General features: G+C 40.6%; 1 protein-coding gene across 1 annotated transcript in view; it reads left to right on the forward strand.

Moving 5' to 3' along the window:
• Positions 1–23892, forward strand: part of RPH3A (rabphilin 3A) — a 305156-nt gene extending 281264 nt beyond the window's left edge. The window contains exons 17-20 of the mRNA XM_044282127.1: positions 16449–16600; positions 18960–19041; positions 20187–20283; positions 23762–23892. Of these exons, the coding sequence (XP_044138062.1) occupies positions 16449–16600; positions 18960–19041; positions 20187–20283; positions 23762–23892 (462 nt within the window). The remainder of the gene's footprint in view (positions 1–16448; positions 16601–18959; positions 19042–20186; positions 20284–23761) is intronic.
• The last annotated feature ends 2644 nt before the right edge of the window (positions 23893–26536 follow it).

Here is a 26536-nt window from a genome sequence, read left to right on the forward strand (position 1 = left end):
TTCTCAAAAAATTAGCATATTGTGATAAAGTTCATTATTTTCTGTAATGTACTGATAAACATTAGACTTTCATATATTTTAGATTCATTACACACCAACTGAAGTAGTTCAAGCCTTTTATTGTTTTAATATTGATGATTTTGGCATACAGCTCATGAAAACCCAAAATTCCTATCTAAAAAAATTAGCATATCATGAAAAGGTTCTCTAAACGAGCTATTAACCTAATCATCTAAATCAACTAATTAACTCTAAACACCTGCAAAAGATTCCTGAGGCTTTTAAAAACTCCCAGCCTGGTTCATTACTCAAAACCGCAATCATGGGTAAGACTGCCGACCTGACTGCTGTCCAGAAGGCCATCATTAAAACCCTCAAGCAAGAGGGTAAGACACAGAAAGAAATTTCTGAACGAATAGGCTGTTCCCAAAGTGCTGTATCAAGGCACCTCAGTGGGAAGTCCGTGGGAAGGAAAAAGTGTGGCAGAAAACGCTGCACAATGAGAAGAGGTGACCGGACCCTGAGGAAGATTGTGGAGAAGGACCGATTCCAGACCTTGGGGGACCTGCGGAAGCAGTGGACTGAGTCTGGAGTAGAAACATCCAGAGCCACCGTGTACAGGCGTGTGCAGGAAATGGGCTACAGGTGCCGCATTCCCCAGGTCAAGCCACTTTTGAACCAGAAACAGAGGCAGAAGCACCTGACCTGGGCTACAGAGAAGCAGCACTGGACTGTTGCATGTCATTCGGAAATCAAGGTGCCAGAGTCTGGAGGAAGACTGGGGAGAGGGAAATGCCAAAATGCCTGAAGTCCAGTGTCAAGTAAACCACAGTCAGTGATGGTCTGGGGTGCCATGTCAGCTGCTGGTGTTGGTCCACTGTGTTTTATCAAGGGCAGGGTCAATGCAGCTAGCTATCAGGAGATTTTGGAGCACTTCATGCTTCCATCTGCTGAAAAGCTTTATGAAGATGAAGATTTCATTTTTCAGCACGACCTGGCACCTGCTCACAGTGCCAAAACCACTGGTAAATGGTTTACTGACCATGGTATTACTGTGCTCAATTGGCCTGCCAACTCTCCTGACCTGAACCCCATAGAGAATCTGTGGGATATTGGGAAGAGAAAGTTGAGAGACGCAAGACCCAACACTCTGGATGAGCTTAAGGCCGCTATCGAAGCATCCTGGGCCTCCATAACACCTCAGCAGTGCCACAGGCTGATTGCCTCCATGCCACGCCGCAATGAAGCAGTCATTTCTGCAAAAGGATTCCCGACCAAGTAGTGAGTGCATAACTGAATTATTTGAAGGTTGACTTTTTTTGTATTAAAAACACTTTTCTTTTATTGGTCGGATGAAATATGCTAATTTTTTGAGATAGGAAATTTGGGTTTTCATGAGCTATATGCCAAAATCATCAATATTAAAACAATAAAAGGCTTGAACTACTTCAGTTGGTGTGTAATGAATCTAAAATATATGAAAGTCTAATGTTTATCAGTACATTACAGAAAATAATGAACTTTATCACAATATGCTAAGTTTTTTAGAAGGATCTGTACAGTTGCTTGCGCCAGATGCTGGCAATATCCAAGAGACTGTCCCTCTTTTCAGCCATTCTCACGTGGTGAGTCAAGTTCTCCTGGACATGTAACATCAGAATTGTCTGCAGCTACCCTGTTTAATCCATAACGTTCCAACTCACTGGAATTCAACATTGTACATGCTTGAGCATCTGTACAAGCAGCGGAAAGTCGTGAATGATTTTGTCATACACCAGACCGCCTCAGCAGGGAGCGTGTGTTGTTTCCAGTTCGGGCTGTGGCAGCTCATGCCCTTCATGCTACAGTTGTCCCTCATCCAACTCATACATATTTTTGAAGAGGGACTGATGCTCATGCAACAAGTGGCAATGAAGGAGGAGAAAGAAGAACAGCTAACACATCTTGCTGTCCCTGTAGCTGTTGAGGACCCACAATGAGAAACTCCCATGGGGAGGAGGTGGCAAAATAGAGGAATCTATTCCTCTCACAGAAAGGGAGGAGACATTACGTTATTACCAGGAAACTGTGTATGCAGCTTGCCACAGCTTACAGTGAGGCCTGCCGCCAGTGTGTATGAAAGTGAGGCCCTTCAGCCCTCGTAGAGTCACCCCCTCCAACTGCCACAAGCAGAAGAAACTACAACAGCAGTAGCCACAGCCATTTCTGTCTCCTCAACATGATGGAGCAGCTTTTCCACATGCAGCGCCAGTCTAAGGCTAGTCAGCAGGTCACAGCTCCCACCTCAATTCCCAGGTACAGGCCTACCTAAACTCTGACTAGTCTCTGGCACATAACCTGTTCCTTGACCCCATGGATTTCTGGGCAGGCAGACTACAATCTGGCCCGAATTTGGCACAGCCCGTTCTTTTTTTTCTTTATTGCCCAGCCTCCAGTGTCATCTCGGAGAGGGTTTTCAGCACCGCTCTTGGCGTGGTGACACCCAAACGGACCAAGTTGTCCTCTGCCAATGTCTAAAACATCAGTTTGTCAAAACTGAACCAAGCCCAGATTCAAGAGGATTTTTACACTTCTCCTGCTGAGGCCAATGAATAGATATGGCTTTGCGGTGCCCCATGTTGCCACTTTTGTTGCCTGCCTGCTGCCATCATGCCACTGCTGCACCCTGCCTACCATTATGTTCTGTACTGCTGATGCCACCACCACCATTATGCTACTGCTGCGAGCTGCCTACCATCACGTTCTGGTGCTGCTTCTAATGCTGCCTCCATCATGCCATAGCTGTGAACTGCCTACCATCATATTCTGGATGGCTGCTTCTGCTGTCTCCATCATGCCACTGCTGCAACCTGCCTACCATCACGTTCTGTATGGCTGCTGCTGCCTGCATCATGCCACTGCTGCGGCCTCCTGACCATCATCTTCCGTAAGGCTGCTGCTGCCTCCATCATGCTGTCTTTCTGCCAACATGTACCATATGGTTGCTGCATCTCCTTACTGCTAATCCCCTACTGCCACCACCATTAATGCAAAGCATCTTCCACTACTACCATTATTACTACTACTACTACTACCCATAGACAGCCTTGTATGTTCCATGCTATGCTGATTCTGCTGCCACTACTATTGTGGCCGCTTGCCACTATATCCATACTCTTTCCACATCCACACTGCACTGCTGCTTCTCCCAATTAAAAGGAATTTTTTTTTTAGGTTCGTTCACAATGAGCCACTTTTCCTTCAGAAAATCAACACTTATGTGTGTTGTATGAGTAGGAATTCTGACCCTGTCAAGGCATAATTTCTGGACACCTGGTCCCCCCCTAAGCTACTTTTTTTTTTTATTCCATAACACTGTGTGTGTTTAAACATCATCTGTCCCTTTTTTTGGAAGCTTTGGAATATGAAAAAGCATAACGTGTCATAGTGCTGTGTTTTTGAACTATGTATGTCAGTGCCACTCAGACATAATTTCTATTGCTGTCATTGAGTGATGGGCAGTGATAGGGTACAGGTATTTAGTCAGGGACTAAGAAAAATTACAAGAATTAGGCTGGAAACCTATGTATGTTACATATAGGCATCTTCAGCGCCCAGTAAGACACTGAAGAATAAAGACAGATTCTCCGTAGCAATGTTGTTAGATATTTACAAAGAAGACTCTTTACACCATGTTTTTAAGTACAAAGAAACATCTTTCCATAATAAAGTATATTGCAAAATGTTTAACATCCCTCTTACACAATATTAAAAATACACCAAAACCATCTTTAGCTCCGCCCCCGTCCCCATTATAGTCAATGGGGACGGAGTGGTGGTCCGGCGAAACAGCGGAAGGACGGATCCGAGAGGGAGACCAGCCTGCCGGATCCGTCCTGCTGCAAGTGTGAAACTAGCCTAAGTAGAACAACATTTATACCTTAACAGCAGAACATTACGGTGACAAGTGCCTGACAGCACACAAATATACTGTGCTGTTTATATAATGGAGCACATATTATAATGGGTTTACTGTATTCTCTGTTATGCTCTGTTAGGCAGATCCAGAGCATGCATGAAAAGTTGCAGAATTCTCTATCAGATGCCATATCTTGGACTGAGTTTCTGCCTAGAAATACAGTTTTCACTCCAAGATAGGACAATTCACTGAGAAGTATGCTGCCCTTAATATGGTGTACAACATGATTCCACACTGCATACCATATGATAGGGCAAAAACACATGATTGTCCAAATTATTTTTTTAAAGGGATTCTCTGAGACACAGAATCCCTGTTTATATGGCTTGGCAGGATGAAAAAGTAAAAAAAATAAAGTCTTACCTGTCACCGGGGCTTGGCGTCCAGTGCCCAGCTCCCTTCTCCTCCATTTCTGGTCCCAGCTGGACCAGAAGTGACACATGCCACCTACATGCACATCATGCTGTGGCCAATCAGTGGCCTCAGTTGTAATTGTTTAGGCACAGCAAGTAACTGACACAACCGCTAAGACAATTGATTGCCCAGCAGCTGTGATGTACAAATATAAGTCAGGTCCTGCTTCTGATCCAGCAGGGATTGGAGGAAGCAGAGGAGAAGGGAGCTGGGTGCTGCGCCCAGAGTTCCAGTGACAGTCACCCCCTCCCCCAATAGAATCAGCTGCAGCAGCGTAGCTATAGGGGAAGCAGGGGAAGCGGCTGCTTTGGGGTCCAAACTCAGAAGGGGCCCACCCAGGAGGAAGACAAAAATATTTCATTGTCAGGGCCCTTTAACAGTATTATAATATTAAATGATATGTAGAGACACTGTAGGAGATGGATGTAGTGGCTGCTGGGCCTCGTCTGAAGGAGCAATCTTGTCTAGACACAGGAGTGGGGTGCAAAGCGGTTGCTGGGGAAGGGGGAGGGCATTAAAGAATTTGGTGGGGACCCCAGTCATATTTAGTCATATTTAGCTATACCACTGAGCTGCTGGTAGTCACTATGGGGGACATTTATCATTTGAGATTGTTTGTTTTTATTTCACTTTTAAGTTGTTTTGCATTTGCATCCAAATTTATGAAATGGTCCTTAGTTTCATGTATGCACAACTGCATTGTGCTGTATGACTTGGGGGGTGGGGGGGGGGGGAGATTTATCAAACTGGTGTAAAGTAGAACTGGCTTATTTGGCCATAGCAACCAATCAGATTAGTCTTAAATACAACAGGATGAGCAGCCTAGCGTAGGGTGCGACTTTTCTACGGCCTTTTAAAAATGGCATCTCTCCTAAATGTTGAAGAAATATCCCAAAAAAGTTGCAATTGCCATGTCGTGTGACATTTTTACACCGAAAAACCTAATGTACCTGGTTTGATAAATATTCTCCTATGACTGTTCTTTAAGTAAAGTACGTCATTTGTAAATTTACAAGAGGCAATAAGCTGGGCATTACAGCGGTGAGGTCGTTTCCATTGGAAGGATATCCAAATCCACAGTAGTATTTACACAAGTAGAATCCATGTCTCTCTGAAGCAATTCATATGTAAGTGAAGTTAGGCTGCCAATAATTCAATGAAATACATCTATGACACAACAGTATACTGTACTTGTATGTCACTTGCTTTGGGACACTGTGGATTCTGCTTATGGGAAGGTTTGTTAATTTACTCTATTCATTTATATTGTGTCAACATATTCTGCAGGACTAAGCATAATATAATAATAAATTAGGAATGGTAAAACAAAAATATTACTTATGTTCAACATTGCACCACACACAGAAGAAGGATTGCCCATTATGTCTGTGAAGAGCAGTGGAAGCTATAATGAGGAGAAGGGCTAGAAGCCCTGGAGGAAAGTCAGGAGAGCCATCACTTCGTAATCCAATTTAGTATTTTTTAGGCAATGTACACTAGTTTAATGAATCATTAGAAGTCCTTGGACCAAATATGCTAGAAGAAGGTCATAGCCACATCAAATGACTCAGTGAGTGAATGACAGTATTGGTTTGACCTCTCATAACCCTGCCTGCAGGTGCCTTCTAGAGAACCTGTCATCAGGAAATGCAGTGCAGTCTGTAGGCAGCATGTCTTCGAGCAAATTGATATATAGTTTTGTGGGAAAAGATTCAGTAAAGTTTTTTCTGAGTTCAGTTGTACACACACTTTGGCCTACTTCACACTTCAGTCATTTCCATCAGTGATTTTTAAACCAAAACCTGAAATGGAGCATCCATAGATAAGGTAGAATGGAAAGATCTACACTTGTTCTGTGTTTTTGACCAGCACATTGTTTTGGCTGGAAATCACTGATCAAACAGTGAAGTGTGAACTGGGTCTTACACCGAGAAAGCTATCAGTCACTGATATGTGCTGCCTTGAGCTCAGAAAAAAATCAGATGGATTAAATGATGTTCTATTCAACCTTGTCCCAAAATACTACCGTATTTACCGTATCAATCTGCTCAACTCCTTCTGCTCTGTAGCATGCTGCCTGCAGACTATACTGCATTTTGTTGTGACAGGTTCTCTTTAAATTCAGATCTATAAAGCTGCTTCCAAGTGGCCTCTATACATCTGCTCAGAAATCTTCCCAATTGACTTGTATATTATCAGTACTGCAGGCTAATCATGTATTTTATGGAAGGGATGTCTATTATTGTATTTTACTTAAAGCAACACCCAAGGCAAAGCTGAAAATTTGACATGGCAATGTCAACTTACCTGGTACCATGCAAGCGTTTAGGTCCCCTGTTTACATCTTCACTAAATGTCCACCTCAAACTTCCCTGTGCAGAGTGCAAACCGCAGTAGCAGCACCAGAAGTCTGGCCAGTAGTAGTAGTAAAAGACTACAGTTCTCCCTTGCTTCCAATAGGCACCACATTATTATTGAGGACAAAAAGAATGACATTGTGGATTGGATGGGTCACTCTTGGCCTAAGTACAGGAGTATGATGTTGAGGTCACCCCTAAGTCTGACACAGTGCTTTGGAGCCAGCAATCCTCCTGCTGCTCCTCCTTGCAGTCCCAGAGAAGCCCTTCAGTTGCATCCTGTCTTCACTGCCTCCTCCTAGTGGGGAGCTATTTTTTTCCTAAGAACGGGCAACAAAACCCCATGTGCTATGGATGATACTCATGACAGTCTACCTGTTAATGACTTGTGTGAGTAGCGGCAACTTTAGCGTTTGGACTGCCATGAGGAGGAGATCCAGGTGAAGGCACAAGACCCCATGCATAGCTATGTTGGAGGTAGCAGTAGTAGTGGCATTTTGGAGTCAGTGACGGTAGGGGCAGCGATAGTGAAAGTGGCACTTGGGGAAAATACAGAGATGGGAATCCAGAGTGGGGCCATGGAGCCAATGATAACATATCGCAATCTGATAAAAGTAGTGGTGATGATTGTGTGTTGGACAGGACATGGGAGCTAGATCAAGGTGCTGGGGAGGAGGTGATATCAGAGGAGGAGGGTGGTTGCTATGGCCAGGGCCAGATCTGCTTCTATTTTGGTTAGCTCAGGAACTGGGGATGCCACTCATACTGTGGGTGCAGGCTCAAACCATATAAGACCTGACAGTTTCACTGTGACATTACTTGCTATTGCTGTCATTGCATGAAAGAACTTAAAAGGGTTGTCCAAGTTATGAAAAAAAAAAAATATATATATATAGCACTGTAACTCTGATGGGCAGCAATATATAACTAAGCTATGCAAGTTTTAGCCCAAAAATATATATATATTTCCTCATTTCCCTGGTTCTCTTCTGGCCCTTTGTTTACCTGCAGTAACAACAATCTCTGAGGTTTTCCTTATTAATATTTGTGCCCCTCCCCTTGCTCTGCCCTGGGTGACATGTCTGACTGCAGGGATACTCAGCAGCATTTTGTATGTGTAAAACTACAAGTCCCAGCTGTACAGAGACACTGCTGATACACACAGGAGCTTCCCCCTACCTGTTCTTGTGAAATGCTCTGCAGAACTCCTCTAGTCTGTCAGCTTCTGTGCCCAGCATTTGTCTCCTCACTGCCTGCAGCTACTCAGTAAAGCCTTCAGCCCTGAGTCTGTGCTGCTGAAGGGGTTAAAGTTTTTTCCTGAAGAATCCAGAGAGAGAGAGCAGCCAGCACCAGCCAGTGGAGGGGCGTGTCCAGCACAGTGACGTCTCGTGTACAGACACGCATCTGCTCTCTCAGGCTTCTGCACGAAACATCATTAGAGCACGGAGAAAAGCTGACATGACAGGTCATGTGACCCTCAGTGAAATCTAAGAAAGCAGCAACTGTAGATGCAGTAAGTGCATGGTAAAGCCTTTACATTTGATTAGTTAGACACATACAAAGAACAAAAAAAAACAAAAAACTCGGACAACCCCTTTAAAAATGGGAGAGAAAAAGCAAGATTTTTTTTTATCCCTGCGCATGATTTGTGGCCAAAAGAGGAGCAAACCTCATGCTTAAAGCTTATTTTCCTATTGCGACAAAATATTTTTGCACTTTTCCAAAAGGGAGTATGGTGAGGGCATGGTCATGATCATTTTTATTTTTGCAAGTTTTCTTGTGCAAATGAAGTGCCTATTGTTTGAAAAGTATGCCTCGTCATATATTATTCACATTCTCCGTCAGCACAGGGGATATCAAGACTGACCCTGAAAGCGCAAGTCTTGATAAATCTCCCTTTAAGTGTGCTGTATAATGCCTATGTGGAACTTCCTACAGGATATCTCCAACATACAGCATTTGGTAGAACAAGTCAGATATTTTGTCTCATAGATTCAAGCAGAACTCTATTCAGCATTAAAGCCTCATATAAAATCAGAGGCCCATGAAGACACACTATGGGCCAATAGCTGTCTGTACTTGTCTAGGTAATCCTATGTGTTTTTTTATTCATCTTTAGCAAACAAAGATCATGAAACTGCAGAGGAATTGAAATACAGAGTATATCAGAAATTTGCTAAATGTTTCTTTATGCTGTACTTAAAGGGGTTGTCTCACTTCAGCAAATTACATTTAGGCCTTATGCACACTACCGTAGCAGGTCCGTGTATGTATTGCAGCCTGCAATCACTTGAATGGGTTCGCAATCCAGAGGATATGGTGCATATTGGAGTGCTTCCATGCGTTTTCTCTCTGTACCTTTTATCGTTAGCACTTTTTTAGTTTTAGTTATAGGTGGATGTTTTATATATATATATATATATATATATATATATATAGGAATAACTATAGGACAAAGGTAACATAGTAACATAGTTTATAATAGAAAAAGGAGAAGAACCCGCGCTGACTCTATTTATGCCTGAAGAAATGCTGGTAATCTCAGACTTCCTATGGTATGCAGGACCTTCTAGTCGTCAATATCTATTATGGTAGCTCTATTCCTGTCAGTTCTGAGTGGATAACTGCGCTTATTTTATACATGCAATAAGTGTTGCAGAAAAAAACTGTTGCGGACTATTATGGCAGTCTTAGGCACTTACTGTTATGTGCTCCGCTCGGTTCTTTTCAGAAAAAGTTCAATATTCATAGTATTGATGATCCTGCCCTCTTGTCCCGTTCTATCTTCTATCTTCAGCTTGTTCTGTGTAGCGTGCGCAGCTCCGGCCGGTAGCTTGCGCGCGCACAGAGCAGCCGTTGTTTGGTACGTTGTCCTGGAGACCTGTAGTGTGACGTCACACCCGAGACTACGGAAGCCTCTAGGGTCCACAATTCCTCCGACGCGTTTCGGAATACACTGATTCCTTCCTCAGGGATAACTGTGAAGCCTGTTGAGCCGATTTTTAAGCTTGCAGGTTTCCATGGAAACGTTTTTTGTTGATAGTGCACTTAGAGAAACAGTGCTGGAACTTCAAGGGGTGCCAGGAATATTGAAGAAAGAGGGTTAAGTGGTCGGTTAGTAGTTAAAATTGGGTTAGTTTGAGTACATATGGTTCTTGTACACTATTACTCCCCAGAGATATTAGGAATGGTTGAAATGTATGTTAGTTAGTTTAGCAGAAGGGCCTGAGTATTGGGATGATTTTTTTATTTTTTATTTTTTGGATTGTTTGTCTTGCGTAATGACTTTCTTACTATTAGCTGTTTATATAAGGAATTTACAGGAATGCGAACAATTCGATTTCTTGATTCAGGCCTGTAGGAGCCAGGGTGTTTAGGTTATAAATCCACTCGCTCTCTTTGCGGGACATTGCCTTTATATAATCACCCCCTCTGGGATCACGTCTCACTTTCTCTATACCTCCAAAGGATGAGCCTTCAAATTTGCCCTTGTGTTTTTCCATGAAGTGGCGTGATAGTGGATGGCCCACAAATTTTTTATTTATGTTTTTTACATGTTCCCATATTCTGACCTTTAGCTCGCGTTTGGTTCTCCCTATGTACACCTTTCCGCACGGGCATTTTATATAATAAATGACCCCCTTTGAAAAGCAGGACAAGTGTTTTTTTATTTTGTATGAATTGTTTTCACTGGTGATTTCTTTGATAATGTTTTTTTGTTTAGAAGCTTGGCAGGCCTTGCATGTTCTGCAAGGAAAAAAGCCTTTTTTGTCATCTGGTATGGTTGCCTTTTTGTTTTTCCCTTCAGTTGTAGTTCTGATTGATGGGGCTATTAAATTTCCCAAGTTTTTTGATTTTCTAAAAATAAATTTAGGGGCCCTGGGTAATTTTTCCCCAATAATTTTATCGTGCTTCAAAATGTCCCAATGTTTTTTTATGATTTGTCTGAACTGATATTCTTTTTCATGATATTGAGTTATTATAGGTATAGCAAAGTCCGTGTTATCCTTCAGTGTGTTTTTTTCGCTATCAGAACTTTTTTCTTTCCGAATCAGTGATTGTCGCTCTATTTTCATAACTTCATTTTTAACATGAGGAAACACCATATAAAGGATGAGGAAACACCATATAAAGGAGAAACAAAGTAGAAGGGACAAAATCATCCCAATCATCCCACTCACCCCAACAGTCCATACCCGCAACAGCCAACAGGGGGAGACGATTCCAAGTAGCCCGTTGGAATTACTGAATAGATACAGTCCACTTGAAGATAATTCCACCAATAGATCCAATCAAGATAAAAATAACTCAACTGTAGGGACCCCAAACCTCTTAAGTTACAGTGCAGTAGTCCAAAAGAATGATTCAAAAAAATCCCACAGATCCAATTATACCATAAACACGAGAAATTCATCAAATCAAGGCACTGGGAACACCAACATAGTGAAAAAATCTATTAGGAAGGATTTTTTTCAACCAAGAACCACAAAAGAAAAACACAAAAAAGAGGACAGAGGGGAAAAAGGCTATCCAAAAAGGAAATCAAAATAACAGGTCAAAAAATCTTCAATCTCAGCAGATACATACCAACCAATAGTGACATAAACTTACTGCAAAAAGGACTGAAGTTTGCACCCTCTGCCAAATTCCACCCCTTTGACGCCTTTATTGGCCTAAAAAAATTTCTACGGCATTTAGCCTTAAAAAAATATTTTCTAAAGAGGAAAGAATTCCAATCTAACTGTAATAAAACACCTAAACTAAACACGTTGACAAAATACATCAATAGAGGGGTGAATGAAGATAACAAGAATAAAAATAAAAATAAAAATAATAAAAACACGAGTACAGAGACTAATTTCTTACATACCCAACTAAAGAACAAATCCTGGTTCAACCCATTGAACGAATATTCAGAATCATTTAAAACGTTTGAAACCCTTGTCATCAGGGATTTAAGGAAAATTAAATCAAAGAAAAATAATAAATTGCGTAAACACAATCTCAGCAAAGAGGAACAAATGAGTATCAAAACACTACAGACAAACAATGACATAATTATACGACCTGCCGACAAAGGAGGGGGCATAGTGATACTTAATCTTGCAGATTATCAAAAAGAATCAAACAGAATACTCAAGGATGGAAAAACATACAGAATAATTAAGAACGATCCCACAGAACAATATAAGCTGAGACTTAACAAATTGACATTAAAAGGAAGGAAACTAGGTATTTTAAACAAAGAGGAGGCTGATTTTATAAATATAAGACATCCCCGCATATCCTGCTTTTATTACCTACCAAAGATCCACAAATCAGAGTCACAACCACCTGGGCGCCCAATAATCAGCGGTATAGGCAGTCTAACTAGCAATCTATCTAAATATGTGGATACTATTCTCCAAAAACATGTCCAAGAATTGCCGGCCTACCTAAAAGATACACAACACATTTTACAAATTTTGGAAACAGTGAAATGGGAACCAGATTACATCTTGGGGACACTCGACGTTACTTCCCTGTATACAGTGATAGAAAATAATAAAGGAAAGGAAGCAGCTCAACACTTCTTGAACAAAAAGGGAAACATTCCACCAGAACAAATAGACTTCCTTGGGGAATGTATTTTATTCATCCTGAATCATAATTATTTTAAATTTGAAGACAATTTTTTCCTCCAGACGTGGGGGACCGCTATGGGGACCAGGTTCGCGCCGAGTTTCGCTAATCTATATATGGGAAGGTGGGAGGAGCTTACCATCTTCCCTGATGGCGAGCTCCGCGCGAACCTGGTCCTCTGGCGGAGATTCATAGATGATATTGTTTTTATATGGAAAGGGGGGATGCCGTCCTTACAAAAAATTTTAAATGAAATAAATAAAAACGATTTTTATCTACATTTTACGTCCACCCATAGTACCCAGGAAATCAATTTCCTGGATTTAACCATCAAAATTCAAAATAACACAATACTGACCCAGACATATACAAAACCTACAGACAGTAATGGGTTTATCGCTCTAGACAGTTGCCATCTCCCAATTTGGCTTACCAATAGCCCACGGAGCCAATACATCCGCCTACGGAGGAATTGCACCCTAAATGAACAGTTCGAATATGAGGCAAACAATTTACAACAAAAATTCCTGGAAAAGGGTTACAATGCTATAAAATTAGAGGAGATTAAAAATTAAAAATGAAGTTATGAAAATAGAGCGACAATCACTGATTCGGAAAGAAAAAAGTTCTGATAGCGAAAAAAACACACTGAAGGATAACACGGACTTTGCTATACCTATAATAACTCAATATCATGAAAAAGAATATCAGTTCAGACAAATCATAAAAAAACATTGGGACATTTTGAAGCACGATAAAATTATTGGGGAAAAATTACCCAGGGCCCCTAAATTTATTTTTAGAAAATAAAAAAACTTAGGAAATTTAATAGCCCCATCAATCAGAACTACAACTGAAGGGAAAAACAAAAAGGCAACCATACCAGATGACAAAAAAGGCTTTTTTCCTTGCAGAACATGCAAGGCCTGCCAAGCTTCTAAACAAAAAAACATTATCAAAGAAATCACCAGTGAAAACAATTCATACAAAATAAAAAAACACTTGTCCTGCTTTTCAAAGGGGGTCATTTATTATATAAAATGCCCGTGCGGAAAGGTGTACATAGGGAGAACCAAACGCGAGCTAAAGATCAGAATATGGGAACATGTAAAAAACATAAATAAAAAATTTGTGGGCCATCCACTATCACGCCACTTCATGGAAAAACACAAGGGCAAACTTGAAGGCTCATCCTTTGGAGGTATAGAGAAAGTGAGGCGTGATCCCAGAGGGGGTGATTATATAAAGGCAATGTCCCGCAAAGAGAGCGAGTGCATTTATAACCTAAACACCCTGGCTCCTACAGGCCTGAATCAAGAAATCGAATTGTTCGCATTCCTGTAAATTCCTTATATAAACAGCTAATAGTAAGAAAGTCATTACGCAAGACAAACAATCCAAAAAATAAAAAATAAAAAAATCATCCCAATACTCAGGCCCTTCTGCTAAACTAACTAACATACATTTCAACCATTCCTAATATCTCTGGGGAGTAATAGTGTAAAAGAACCATATGTACTCAAACTAACCCAATTTTAACTACTAACCGACCACTTAACCCTCTTTCTTCAATATTCCTGGCACCCCTTGAAGTTCCAGCACTGTTTCTCTAAGTGCACTATCAACAAAAAACGTTTCCATGGAAACCTGCAAGCTTAAAAATCGGCTCAACAGGCTTCACAGTTATCCCTGAGGAAGGAATCAGTGTATTCCGAAACGCGTCGGAGGAATTGTGGACCCTAGAGGCTTCCGTAGTCTCGGGTGTGACGTCACACTACAGGTCTCCAGGACAACGTACCAAACAACGGCTGCTCTGTGCGCACGCAAGCTACCGGCCGGAGCTGCGCACGCTACACAGAACAAGCTGAAGATAGAAGATAGAACGGGACAAGAGGGCAGGATCATCAATACTATGAATATTGAACTTTTTCTGAAAAGAACCGAGCGGAGCACATAACAGTAAGTGCCTAAGACTGCCATAATAGTCCGCAACAGTTTTTTTCTGCAACACTTATTGCATGTATAAAATAAGCGCAGTTATCCACTCAGAACTGACAGGAATAGAGCTACCATAATAGATATTGATGACTAGAAGGTCCTGCATACCATAGGAAGTCTGAGATTACCAGCATTTCTTCAGGCATAAATAGAGTCAGCGCGGGTTCTTCTCCTTTTTCTATTTTTCAACAATAGGTCTCCTCCTATTTTGTGGGCTGTTTTTTGGCAATTAACCCCACAGCAGAACCCTGCAGCGACGGGGCTCACACATAAGGTTGTTTGTGTGAGCTCATCTCCACCCCAATTTATCCAGACGGCAGCGCGAGTGTTTACTTACCGTTATAGTTTATAATAGTCTGAAAAAAACATCCAGTTCAGCCTGTTATCCTGCAAGTTGATCCAGAGGAAGGCAGGAAAAAACCCTGTGAGGTAGAAGCCAATTTTCCCCACTCTGCTATGTCTGCCTTGTTCACAGGAGCTCAGAACTGTACACAGTACTCCATGTGTGGTCTGACTAGTGATTTGTAAAGTGGTAGGACTATGTTTTCATCACGGGCATCTATGGCCATTTTGAGGCAACTTATTGGCCTTGGCAGCAGCTGCCTGACACTGAGTTCTACAGCTTAGTTTGCTGTTCACTAGAGTTCCTAGGTCCTTTTCCATGTCAGTGTTACCCAGTGTTTTACCATTTAGTATGTACGGGTATCCTCTTCCGTGTTAATTAGTTTACACAGTTTAGTGTCATCTGCAAAAATTTACTGTGCAAGCCTTCTACAAGATCATTCATAAATATATTAAGAGAATAGGGCCATATACTGACCCTGTGGTACCTCACTAGTGAAAGTAATGCACTCTGTTTTCTATCACTGAGCCAGTTACTTACCCACATACAGACATTTTTCCCAAGCATTCTAAATTTATATACTAACCTTTTATGTGGTACAGTATCAAATGCTTTGGAGAAGTCAAGATATACTACTTCCATTGATTCGCCGCAGTCAAGTCTAGAACTTACCTCCTCATAGAAACTGATTAAATTAGTTTGACATGACCGATCCTTCATAAAGCCATGCTGATATGGCGTTATTTGCTTCTTTAGATTGAGGTACTCCAGTATAGCATCTCTTCAAAAACCTTCGAACAGTTTATCTACGACAGATGTTAAACTTACTGGCCTATAGTTTCAGGCTCTGTTTTTGGACCCTCTTTGAATATTGGCACCACATTTGCTATATGCCAATCCTGTGGAACACTCTCTGTCAGTATAGAGTCCTTTAAATATCAGAAATAAGGGTCTGGCTATGACATTACTCAATTCTCTTAGGATACGGGGGTGAATGCCATCTGGTCCTGGCGATTTGTCTATTTTAATTTTTTTAAGTTGCCACTATACTTCTTCTTGGGTCAGACAGGGCACTTTTAATAGGGAATTTACTTTCACATTTTGCATTTCATTTGACAGTTTATTTTCCTCAGTGAATACAGAGGAGAAAAAAAAATGTTATAGCTTTGCTTTCTCCTCATCTCTCTCTGCAACTCCCCCCTCATTACACCTTCAGATTTATACTTTTTAATTGAAGAACATTTTAGGGTTAGTTTTACTCTCTTTGGCAATGAATCGCTCGGTCTCTAGTTTTGCTGCTTTTATTTGTCTTATACATATTCAATTTTTTTCCTTATAGTTTGTCAATGCTTCCTTGCTACTCTCCTGTTTTAGTGATTTCAATGTTTTCTTTTTGTCATTATTGCTTTCTTTAGATTTCTATTTATCCACATTGTTTTGTTTTTTCTTGTTCCTTAACCTTTTATTCCCTTAAGGTATGTACCTCTCACAATTAGATTTTAGGATGCTTTTAAAAATATCCAATTTTGTGGCTGTATTTTTATTTTTGAGGACTTTGTCTTATTTAGTTAGGCCCAATGGCCTCTCTTAGTTGGCTAAATTTAGCTTTTTTGAAGTTTGGTATTTTTGTTCCTCCCTGAAGAAACACTCTTTTGAATGACAATTGAAAGGTTATTACTTTATGGTTTATGGTACTCTCCTTTTTCTAACCTTGGCATGTATGTGCCAGGCATCTCACCAACTTTTCATTTTGTAGACAGATCGTGGAGGAGATGTAGAAGACCGAGGAAAGATCCTGGTGTCTCTCCTATACAGTACTCAACAAGGAGGACTGATTGTTGGAATTGTACGCTGTGTTCACTTGGCAGCAATGGATGCTAATGGCTACTCTGATCCATTTGTCAAACTGTAAGTAACATTAATAAATATACCCCAAAAATTAATTTTCATTAACACATAATGCACTGTACTCAATTAAAATGTTTTGTTATAACTACAAATCGAATCCCTTTTTGCTGATGGAAGAGCATCTTGAAATGAAGGGGTTGTCCAAGATAATTAAAAATCTCAGAGAACCCCTACAATGTTTTAAAATGAAAAAAGAAAAACGAAAAACAATGAAACCATATTCTTGGACAACCCCCCTAATCAGAAACTGCAGCTATGTTTAAATACTGTATATTATCTTTGCTATTGTGATAATAAAATTAAAACATTTTGGTACATGCCTTTTTTCGTGGAAACATTGCCAACTTTTTGTGATTTTACACCATTCTCATCACTTTTGAAAAATGGATGGAAAAGTGGACAAGATCTGCCATGTTAACTAGCTGTAAGCCATGTTAAGCTACTTTTTAAAAAGCCTAAAAAAGTATTGATATTTCTTCAGTAGGAGGCTAGCGTAAAACACCTATGTAACATCTGTAGACAAAAGTATTGTTTTGCAAAGATCCTGTAGATTGCAAGGCCTCACGGGCAGGGCCCTCTCTCATTCTGTTGCAGTCTGTAACTCGTCTTGTTCACGCTTAGTGCAATTGTCTGTGTTATGTATGTAAACCCCTTATTATATGTACAGCGCCATGGAATGAATGGCGCTTTAATAATAATAAATAATAATAATAAAGATGCACCAAATCTATGAAACATTGCGCAATGTTGTTGCAAATTAAAGCAACACAGACACGAGAATAAATGAATTCAAATGTTACCTTCATGATAAAATTCCATGGGCAATATGGTGGCTGCCGGCAGCACAGTGGTTCAGTGGCTCGGTGGTTAGCACTGGTGTCTTGCAGTGCTGCAGTTCTAGGTTAAAATCTGACTAAGGACAACATCTGCATGGAGTTTGTATGTTCTCCCCATGGTTGTGTGGGTTTCCTCTGGGTACTCAGTTTCCTCCCACACTCCAAAGTCATAATGATATGAAACTTAGATTGTGAGCCCCATTATGAACACCATGTCTGTAAAGCACTGCAGAATATCTCAGTGCTATATAAGTGAGTAAAATAATAGTTAAAATCCCCCCCGCCCCAAAATTGACCTTATAACAATTCTCAGATTCTCAAAGACCAGAACCCACATGGAATAAAACTTCATTTTGCACAGAGCATTAGTTATATGTATTACATCATATATTAGTTATATGTATTACATCATATTTTATACAATATACGAATAAAGTATAAATGGTAAAGTGATAAACCTCTCGCATAGACTCTCTAATACAGCATTGGGTTAAGATGACCATAGACATAGAATTTTTGTTGGTATAGCCAGACAAACAGTGATCCAACAAGTTGAATATCTGTGTAGTCTCCCTTAATATTATCAACACATGAAGTAGCTGCTTATCTCCCACCTTCCATGGAAGTAACATGCCTGATTGTCGATAAAGGAAAACATATCTTTAAAGGGACTCTGTCACCAGTTTCTAACCCCCCCTTTTAAAACGATTGTTCTCTCCATTGTGCCCTTGTCATTACAAAGCTGTTGTTATAAGATAAATCCGGCTTGTAGTTTTGATAAAAATCGCTTTTATCTAACCTGTCAATCTTCTGGATAAGGTGCCCAGGGCGTTTCTGAAGGTCTGAATCTGCCGCTCTCCGCCGCCGCCGTTGGTGCCCAGCTCCTCCCATGATCCTTTCAGCGCCACCTCGATGTAATGAAATCCGCCTCCGGCTCTCCTCAGTGCCCCCTCCTCCTTTTCAAAGATCCCGCGCGTGCGCACAGGCCTGTGCCTGATGCGCCCGTGCGGACTTTTAGATTCTGCCTCGTCGAGCGAAGTGCGCATGTGCGCGCACGCGCGCGAACATGCGCGAACGCGCGCGAATGCGCGCTTCGCTCAACGAGGCAGAATCTAAAAGTCCGCACGGGCGCATCAGGCACAGGCCTGTGCGCACGCGCGGGATCTTTGAAAAGGAGGAGGGGGCACTGAGGAGAGCCGGAGGCGGATTTCATTACATCGAGGTGGCGCTGAAAGGATCATGGGAGGAGCTGGGCACCAACGGCGGCGGCGGAGAGCGGCAGATTCAGACCTTCAGAAACGCCCTGGGCACCTTATCCAGAAGATTGACAGGTTAGATAAAAGCGATTTTTATCAAAACTACAAGCCGGATTTATCTTATAACAACAGCTTTGTAATGACAAGGGCACAATGGAGAGAACAATCGTTTTAAAAGGGGGGGTTAGAAACTGGTGACAGAGTCCCTTTAATACACAACCCCTTAAACATACATTTAACAGATACCTTTGTGCTTTTGTATTGTAGTTGGCTGAAACCTGAAGGAGGCAAAAAGGCCAAGCAAAAGACTCAAATAAAAAAAAAGACTCTCAATCCAGAATTTAATGAGGTGAGATTGCCAATATTTAAGATTTCACAGATTCCAGCCATTATAGCAGGAGGGTGGTTGTCAATCACAACCATCTCCCCCTCTGCTGATCGTGAAGGCACAACTACTGGCTCCAAGTGGTCAATGTGGTATAAGTGAACCTGTAACGTAAGGAACCTTTGGGCAAGACAAACCACAGTACACATTTAGGGAATGGATGCCACAGGGTTAAGATAAGAGATGAGCAAAGCAGATTAATTACGGAGATCCGTCTCCATACACTATTAGAATGTATGGGCTCCGATCAGCTGAAGTTAGTTATTCGCGAATTTGTGCATGAATTCATTGAATAACTTCGGAGGTTGATTTTTAAAGTGGAAAACCACTTTAAAACTTGAACTGGCTTTGGTTCCAAGGTACCAGTTGGAACCAAATCTGAGTTCAGTTTCAAGTTTTAACGTGGTTTTCCACTTTAAAGATCAACTACCGAAGTTATTTAATGAATTCATGCCCGACTTCATGAATAACTAACTTCGGCACATCGAAGCCCATACATTTTAATACTGTACTGAGAAAGATCTTAGTACAGTATTAATCTGAAGTTTTTAACGAAAAGCGACTTCGGATATAACATCCGAAGCTTGCACTGCTTATCACTAGTTAAGCTCTAATTTCGATGTAAATTATTCAATTTTAATATTATAGTGTCCCCTTACCTTTGAGTGTTATCATACTATACCTTTTTTCATTGTATTGCTAGTAAAGATAATACCATTCTAACTGGTGAACCCAACTAACATCAGGATCAACCCTATTAAACCAGGCATATTGTTTGGTTAATTGGCTGCTTAAGATGATACCTGTCTTGTGAAAATTGGCTGTGGTGTTTCATTATGCAAATTAGGGTGTAAGTGCACCGAGGGCGAGACCTAGACCCTCAGTGCTCCTCTGGGTATGCTGCATCTGATTTTTACAAGACAGTTGTTTTAATAAGCAAGATCAACCCTAGCAGGCCTTGTGCCTTATTTAGTACAGTTAATCCTGCTGACAGGTGTTCTTTAAACTAAAATATGTATGCTGTACCAATCACATAAAATAAATAACCGACAACTAAATTATTAGCATTTTCTTACTCAAACTATTATTATTATTATTTTTTTATACAGGAATTCTTCTTCGATATAAAACACAGTGATCTGGCAAAGAAACAGCTAGATGTATCAGTCTGGGACTATGATATTGGGAAGTCTAATGATTATATAGGTAAGATGATCATTTGTACATTGTGCTAGACAGTAAATCAATTGTAACATCAGAATGCCCTGCTGTCGTCCTCCAGTGGGTATACTGCTCAGTGTCCTCAGTGTCCAGTGCCTTTCTCTTCAATACTTTTTATAAAAAAATAATCTTTGTACAATCAAATGACAAACACTATAAATCCACTTTGAGAGTAGTCATACACGGCAATGATGATACGAGCCATTGTCTGTATAGGTAATCATATAGCAAAGAAAATGAAAAAATAATAACCATTACAAACCAAAGAAAAGGAAGACATCATACAATGCGTCATACTACTGACTAGTGCACAGCATCCTGGGTTACTGGCAATTTCTTAGGTACAGATGTTTCTCTTCTGAAGGACAAGATTTAATGATGATAGAAGCCATCACAGACATTTAACTCTTTCAATGCTATGGTCACATTTGGGGCTGTAAGAGGAAGCAGATGGAGCAAGGGTGCATAAAGTGGCTTGGGCTCACCCTTGATGCACTTGAAGGGAACCTGTCAGGTCTAACATGGTACTTGAGCTGCAGGCAGCATGATATAGCGCAGAAGGAGCTGAACAGATTGATATATAGTTGAAAGGGAAAAGATTCAGTAAAACATGTATTTAATTAATTTAATTTCCTGCGAATTCTAGGCTTTGGAATCAAGAAGGCAGTCCTATCAGTGATTGACAGGTAACTCTGAAATCACAGTCATAGAAGGAAGGCTGTGAATCCCTGATAGGACCGCTTCCTTGACTTGAAAGCCCAATATGAGCAGGAATTTATATCAATCTGCTCAGCTTCTCCTGGCCCAGGGACGTAACTACCATAGTGGCAGGCCAAGCGAATGCTATGGGGCCCAGGGCAAGAGGGGGCCCAGTCTTAGTTGGGATTATGTCCTCTTCTACTGGAGGTGAAAACTTGGTCAGGACTCTACCCTCTAAATGAACAACTTTTAGCAAATGAGGCAGTGGAAAAATGGCCCAAGGGTCATTGAAAAGGGTTTAGGCAGAAACCCTTCTGTCCTGTATGAAGGGCCTGGTTTCATGCTTGCTATGGGGCCCTTACTTCTCTATGTACGCCACTGCCCTCCTGCTATATTACAAGGTGTCTGCAGATTGCACTGCGTTTTCATGGTAAGGCTACATTCACACGTCAGTATTTTTCTATATCCCGAATTTCGGTCCGTTTTTTGCGGATCCGTTGTTCCTGAAAATGTTTCCGCATGTCATCCGTATGTCATCCGTTTTTTGCGGATCCGCAAAAAACGGAAACATGTGTAAATTTCACAAAGCAAATAAAGTTGTTTGGATTTCTTTGAAAAAAAAAGAAAAAAAAAAGTGAAGAAGTGATTTCTGTGGGCAGGATTTAATTTCCAGGAACGGATTCCGCATAAAACGGATGACATACGTAATGACATACGAATGTCTTCCGTTTTTTGCGGAACCATTGACTTTGTATTGTAGCAGGATCCGATTTTTGCGGAAAAGAATAGGACAAGTTTTATATTTAATCGGACATGCGGAACGGAACAACGGAAACGGACAGCACACATTGTGTTGTCCGATTTTTTTCCAGGACCCATTGAAAATGAATGGGTCCAGAACTGGTCCTGATCTGTTCCCCAAAAAAAGGAACAGATCAGGAAAGAAAAAACGAACCTGTGAATGGACCCTAACCCGTTCCCTTTAACTGCTCTTTTGCATATGGACTGCTCTTTAGGGCCATTTTTCCACTGCCTCATTTGCTAAAAGTTGTTCATATGAAGCAACAGATCGCTAAGTGAAAGGTGTCATTACATTCAGCTGAGCTAGCCCTACAAGGCATTAGGAATGGGTTAACATGTAATGTTAAGCAAACTCTAACTTATAGTTGTAGCAAAGTATGTACTTTGCTACAACTAAATCTACTGCTTTTATGGATGCATACATTTCTGGGCTTCCTTCAATGAGTACTGTTTCTGGAAATTTGTGCCTATAGTACTCAGACTGTAAAATCATCATTACTAGTGCAAAAATCACTGATTAACTTGTCAAAAGATAAAATATAATTAATGCTTAAAGTCAATCTCTGCCTTTTAACGCATTACAAAATTTAGATCCAGATTGCTGTTCTGGTTGATATCTTAAACTAGCAACACATCCCCTATACACATGACCCCTGGGACCCTCAGTGATCACTAAAAAGGAGGTCCCAGAATCCCCTATGAGAATGAAAGCATGTTACACATGTGTGATCACCACGCCGTTTGCTTCTGTGGGACTGCTGAGTACTGCAAATGTGTATGTATTTGGAGTCGTAGTAGCCAGGCCCTCTTACAGAATAAGGAGGATCATGTAGCTCCTCTCTCTAGGATTGTGAAAGGAATCAGGTGGACACAGAACTTAAAATGGAACTGTAATTCTTTTTTTATTTTTGTAAGGTATAGGGGCATTGATACTGACCATTTTTGTAATATACTTTAATTACTGAAATCATACATTTCTATTAGAAAAATATCTCTAAAGTGCAGTAGCAACGAGCAACGCTCCTCTGTCTTCTGTTTACATAACAGTGGAGACAACAGTGACTGTGTTATGTAAACAGAAGAGCATTACTAAGGGTCAAAATGGGCCACTTTAGAGCTATTTTTGTAATAGAAATGTACAATTTCAGTAATTAAAGTATATTACAAAAATGGTCAGTATCACTGACCCTACACAGTACAAAAATAAAAAAAAGAATGACAGTTACACTTTAAGCAAAGCAGTCTTTACTTCATGCACGTAGCAACAATCTTTGACAGGCTTAGTGGTTATATAGTGTCTCAATGAGGGTGCAGACTTAGTTGTAGACACCAGAATAAATTGGTACACAGTCTCTTTAGGTAACCACATACAGATAGGACACTACCTCTTTAAGAGGCAACTCTTGCGCTGGTTTAGTACAGCACCATTTTACTGTACAAAGACCTATGATGGAAATTAGGTCAGAGGGTATTGAATCATCTCATGTTTTTTCTGTAATAATACAGATGAAATAACCTAAGTGTTACACATTCACTCAGTACTTTCCTTACATTATGCCGTATATAATATCCATCACATCATGGCATATCACCTTGGTACAAGTTCTGGGAGATGTATGGCAGGTATAAAGATAATATATCAATAATGGCATGTTCTAACAATAGTCACATTACAGATTGACAGTTTAACTAAGTGGTACTGCCAAACAGGAACCCATTGCTACAGTTACTGCAAAGGATATGGTTTTCACTGTAAGAGCTACAAGGCTGATTTCAAAACGTCTTACATGCACCATCGGTCCGTTCTCATAGGGGAGTGCAGCACCTCCATTTTTATTATTGCTGTAGTAAGCTCCTAAGCTCCCTCTTGTGATAGCTGTAGGCAATTCACACATCTAAAATAGTTGGGAAAATGTGTTATTCTGCTGTAAAGACAATTTTGCTCTTAAATGTCTCTCTACAGGTGGTTGTCAGCTGGGCATCAATGCCAAAGGAGAACGCTTGAAACACTGGTATGAGTGCCTGAAGAATAAAGATAAGAAGATTGAGCGCTGGCATGTTCTACAGAACGAAAACCATGTAGCAAGTGATTAAAAGACAGCTGCAGTGTTTCCCAAGCATTTATGCTCTGTACCAAGCCACTGTAAACTTTTTATGTCTTGTCTTCCAAAGCATTCACACTTTTAGCTTTTAGCGATAGAAATTATATAGATGCTATTAGTATATTCTTTAGTCAATTATATAAAATAAAAAAAGCCGCATTTGTGTATGTCCTTGGGACAAATGCTGACAGATATGATATGCGTGTTTGTCGTTAAGCCTTCCCTTTTGCCAACCTTTGCCATAGTTCTGCCAATCGCTACATTATCTCCCTATACGGCACACCTTTATGTCCATTGCTGGTGAATTGGAAAGGAACATATACTGTATAAAATGGAACTTTATTTTTATTCAACTCTTTATTGAGGCACAATGTCTTTGTACAAACGGATCTTACATATTTAACAGGGCACATTTTGTCTTGTCGTAGAAATGGCGATTGCTTAACTGTAAGGTACAGGCTAAGAGCTTCTGTGCCCTGCCTTATAACATAAGGTCGATATTTCAGAGCACAAAACAGCGATATTAATGCAGATACACGTTCTACAGTTTTCCACTTAGTAATATACTGCACTCTCTGACCAAATATTTGCACAGAGAAGTTTGGGGCCAATAACATCTCTTTTAGACTGCACTTACTATTATTCCAAAATGATTGGAATTGCTAATTTTTATGAATCATTGGTTGTCGGGTTTTCAGCAAGCTTAGCTTTAACAGTTACAGATTTCAATACCAAGCTCTTTTCCATCAGAGGCAAAAATGTGTCCAATAAGATTATTACTATTGAAATGTTTCAATTATTCAATGTGTTATAAAGGGGTTATGTCATGACTGGTGTAAAAAAATAAAATAAAAGTCAAGCATCAAATAACACCTTTCTAACAAAGCTAGAACCAGCCCTGTACCTCACATGGATCCAGAGATCTCCCCATTCATTGCTCTGCTAGATTTATTTCAGGCTGGCAGCTCCGGGTGTGTTTCTTTTCTCAGTGTGCATGTCCTTTCTGCTGCTGCTCTTTCCCTGTAACTGTCACAGCTTCTAGCAGAAGATAGGGCTGGTGGCAGTTGAAGATTTAACCTGAGCATGTGTTACCACCTCAGTACAATGGGGTATCTTAGGTTATCAATATGAAATCGGAAGAGGTCTGTCTCACAGCTGTTTGAGGAAGCTGGAACTCCGATGAGCACCAAAACCTAATCACAGCTTATTTCAATGGGGCTGAGCAGCACCAAGGCCATATGACCAATAAATGGGATGTCGCATGGCCTAGGAGTAGGCTTAAGCGCTCAATTAGTGCTGCATCATCTTTGTATAGGTGCCAGTGCCAGGAGTTGAACACCCGCCGATCTGATATTGATGAGCTATCGTGAGGATAGGACATCAATATGTAAAACCTGGAAAATCTTATATTTTTGTATTTTTTTAATTTCTTCACATATTTAGGTTTTGTACAAATAATAACAAAAGCACATCTTTTTGCAAAATACTGAATTTTAGAGTCAGATCTCATTAAAGATAACTAACCCACCAAAAGCATGCATAGGTTTAGTTCACAGTACAGTCAAATAGTATCCACCTAGTATAACACAGTAATTGGTGGAGACGTGATATCAATTATTGCTGGTCATGCATTCTTAAACAGAATTAAGACAAAGCAATAGGAATTTGCCTCTGCTTCATACATACTAACCAGTAACACGCCAGTTCATAGCAGTAGTAGGACAGTACTGCCCTATTAATGCTGTAGTTTACTGGAAATACACAGTGAAAGGCTGATACTTTTTTCTAATGTCCTAACATACAGTGAAATCTCTGCAAAAGACCGCCTCTTTGCGTTGCCAAATTTTCAATTCCCTTATATATCTTGTGTAAGTTGGACCTTCTTTTCGAAAGGACTAGGCTTCTAGAAGACAATTTTTCACTACAATTTTGGGAGTTCCTCTTGAAGAGGTTGCACTGTATAAACTAAAAGGTACTTAGTAGCAACCATGTTGTGCTTAGTTTAATAGGTCCGATCAATGTGACTGCATGACTCCTTTAGTACTATATGTGTGATTCTTGAGTAAGGAACAGCTGGATTATAAGTGGAATATTTGAGGATCTCATATTTGTGACTATGAAATTGTCATTTTTACTTTCTACTCCAGCTTTTCTTTACTCCAATTTGGTTTTTACTTATTTTTTGGGGAAAAAGTCAGTTAGTCCTTGTCTGACAACAGGTTACTAGACTGATATTATATGTAGTCACTTTGACCGTAATCACCTTTAAATAGATTGTCCAGAAATTATTTTTTTAAATGTCTCACAACCCCCCTGCCCCCCTGCAGGACTGGTGGAGAGAGCTATGCTTACTTGGTGCCTGCCATTCCTTTTGGGCTCCCGAGCTGTCTTCACTTGACTTCTGATCCCCGCCTATAAACTTCTTGCACAGACGGAGTCACTGTTGATGGGGTCAATGACTGGCCTCAGCAGTGATGTGCTATTTGGGGACCGTCACTGCTGAGGCCAGTTTTTGGCTGATGCAAGAGTGCACGTAACCCTGTTCATGCAGAAGTTTACATGCAAGTGCCAAAAGTCTGGTAAAGACTGCTTGGGAGCCACGTGCCCAAACCTGAGCGGAATAGAGCTGGTGTGTA

The sequence above is a fragment of the Bufo gargarizans genome, chromosome 1, assembly GCF_014858855.1.
Source record: "Bufo gargarizans isolate SCDJY-AF-19 chromosome 1, ASM1485885v1, whole genome shotgun sequence".
NCBI lineage: Eukaryota > Metazoa > Chordata > Amphibia > Anura > Bufonidae > Bufo > Bufo gargarizans.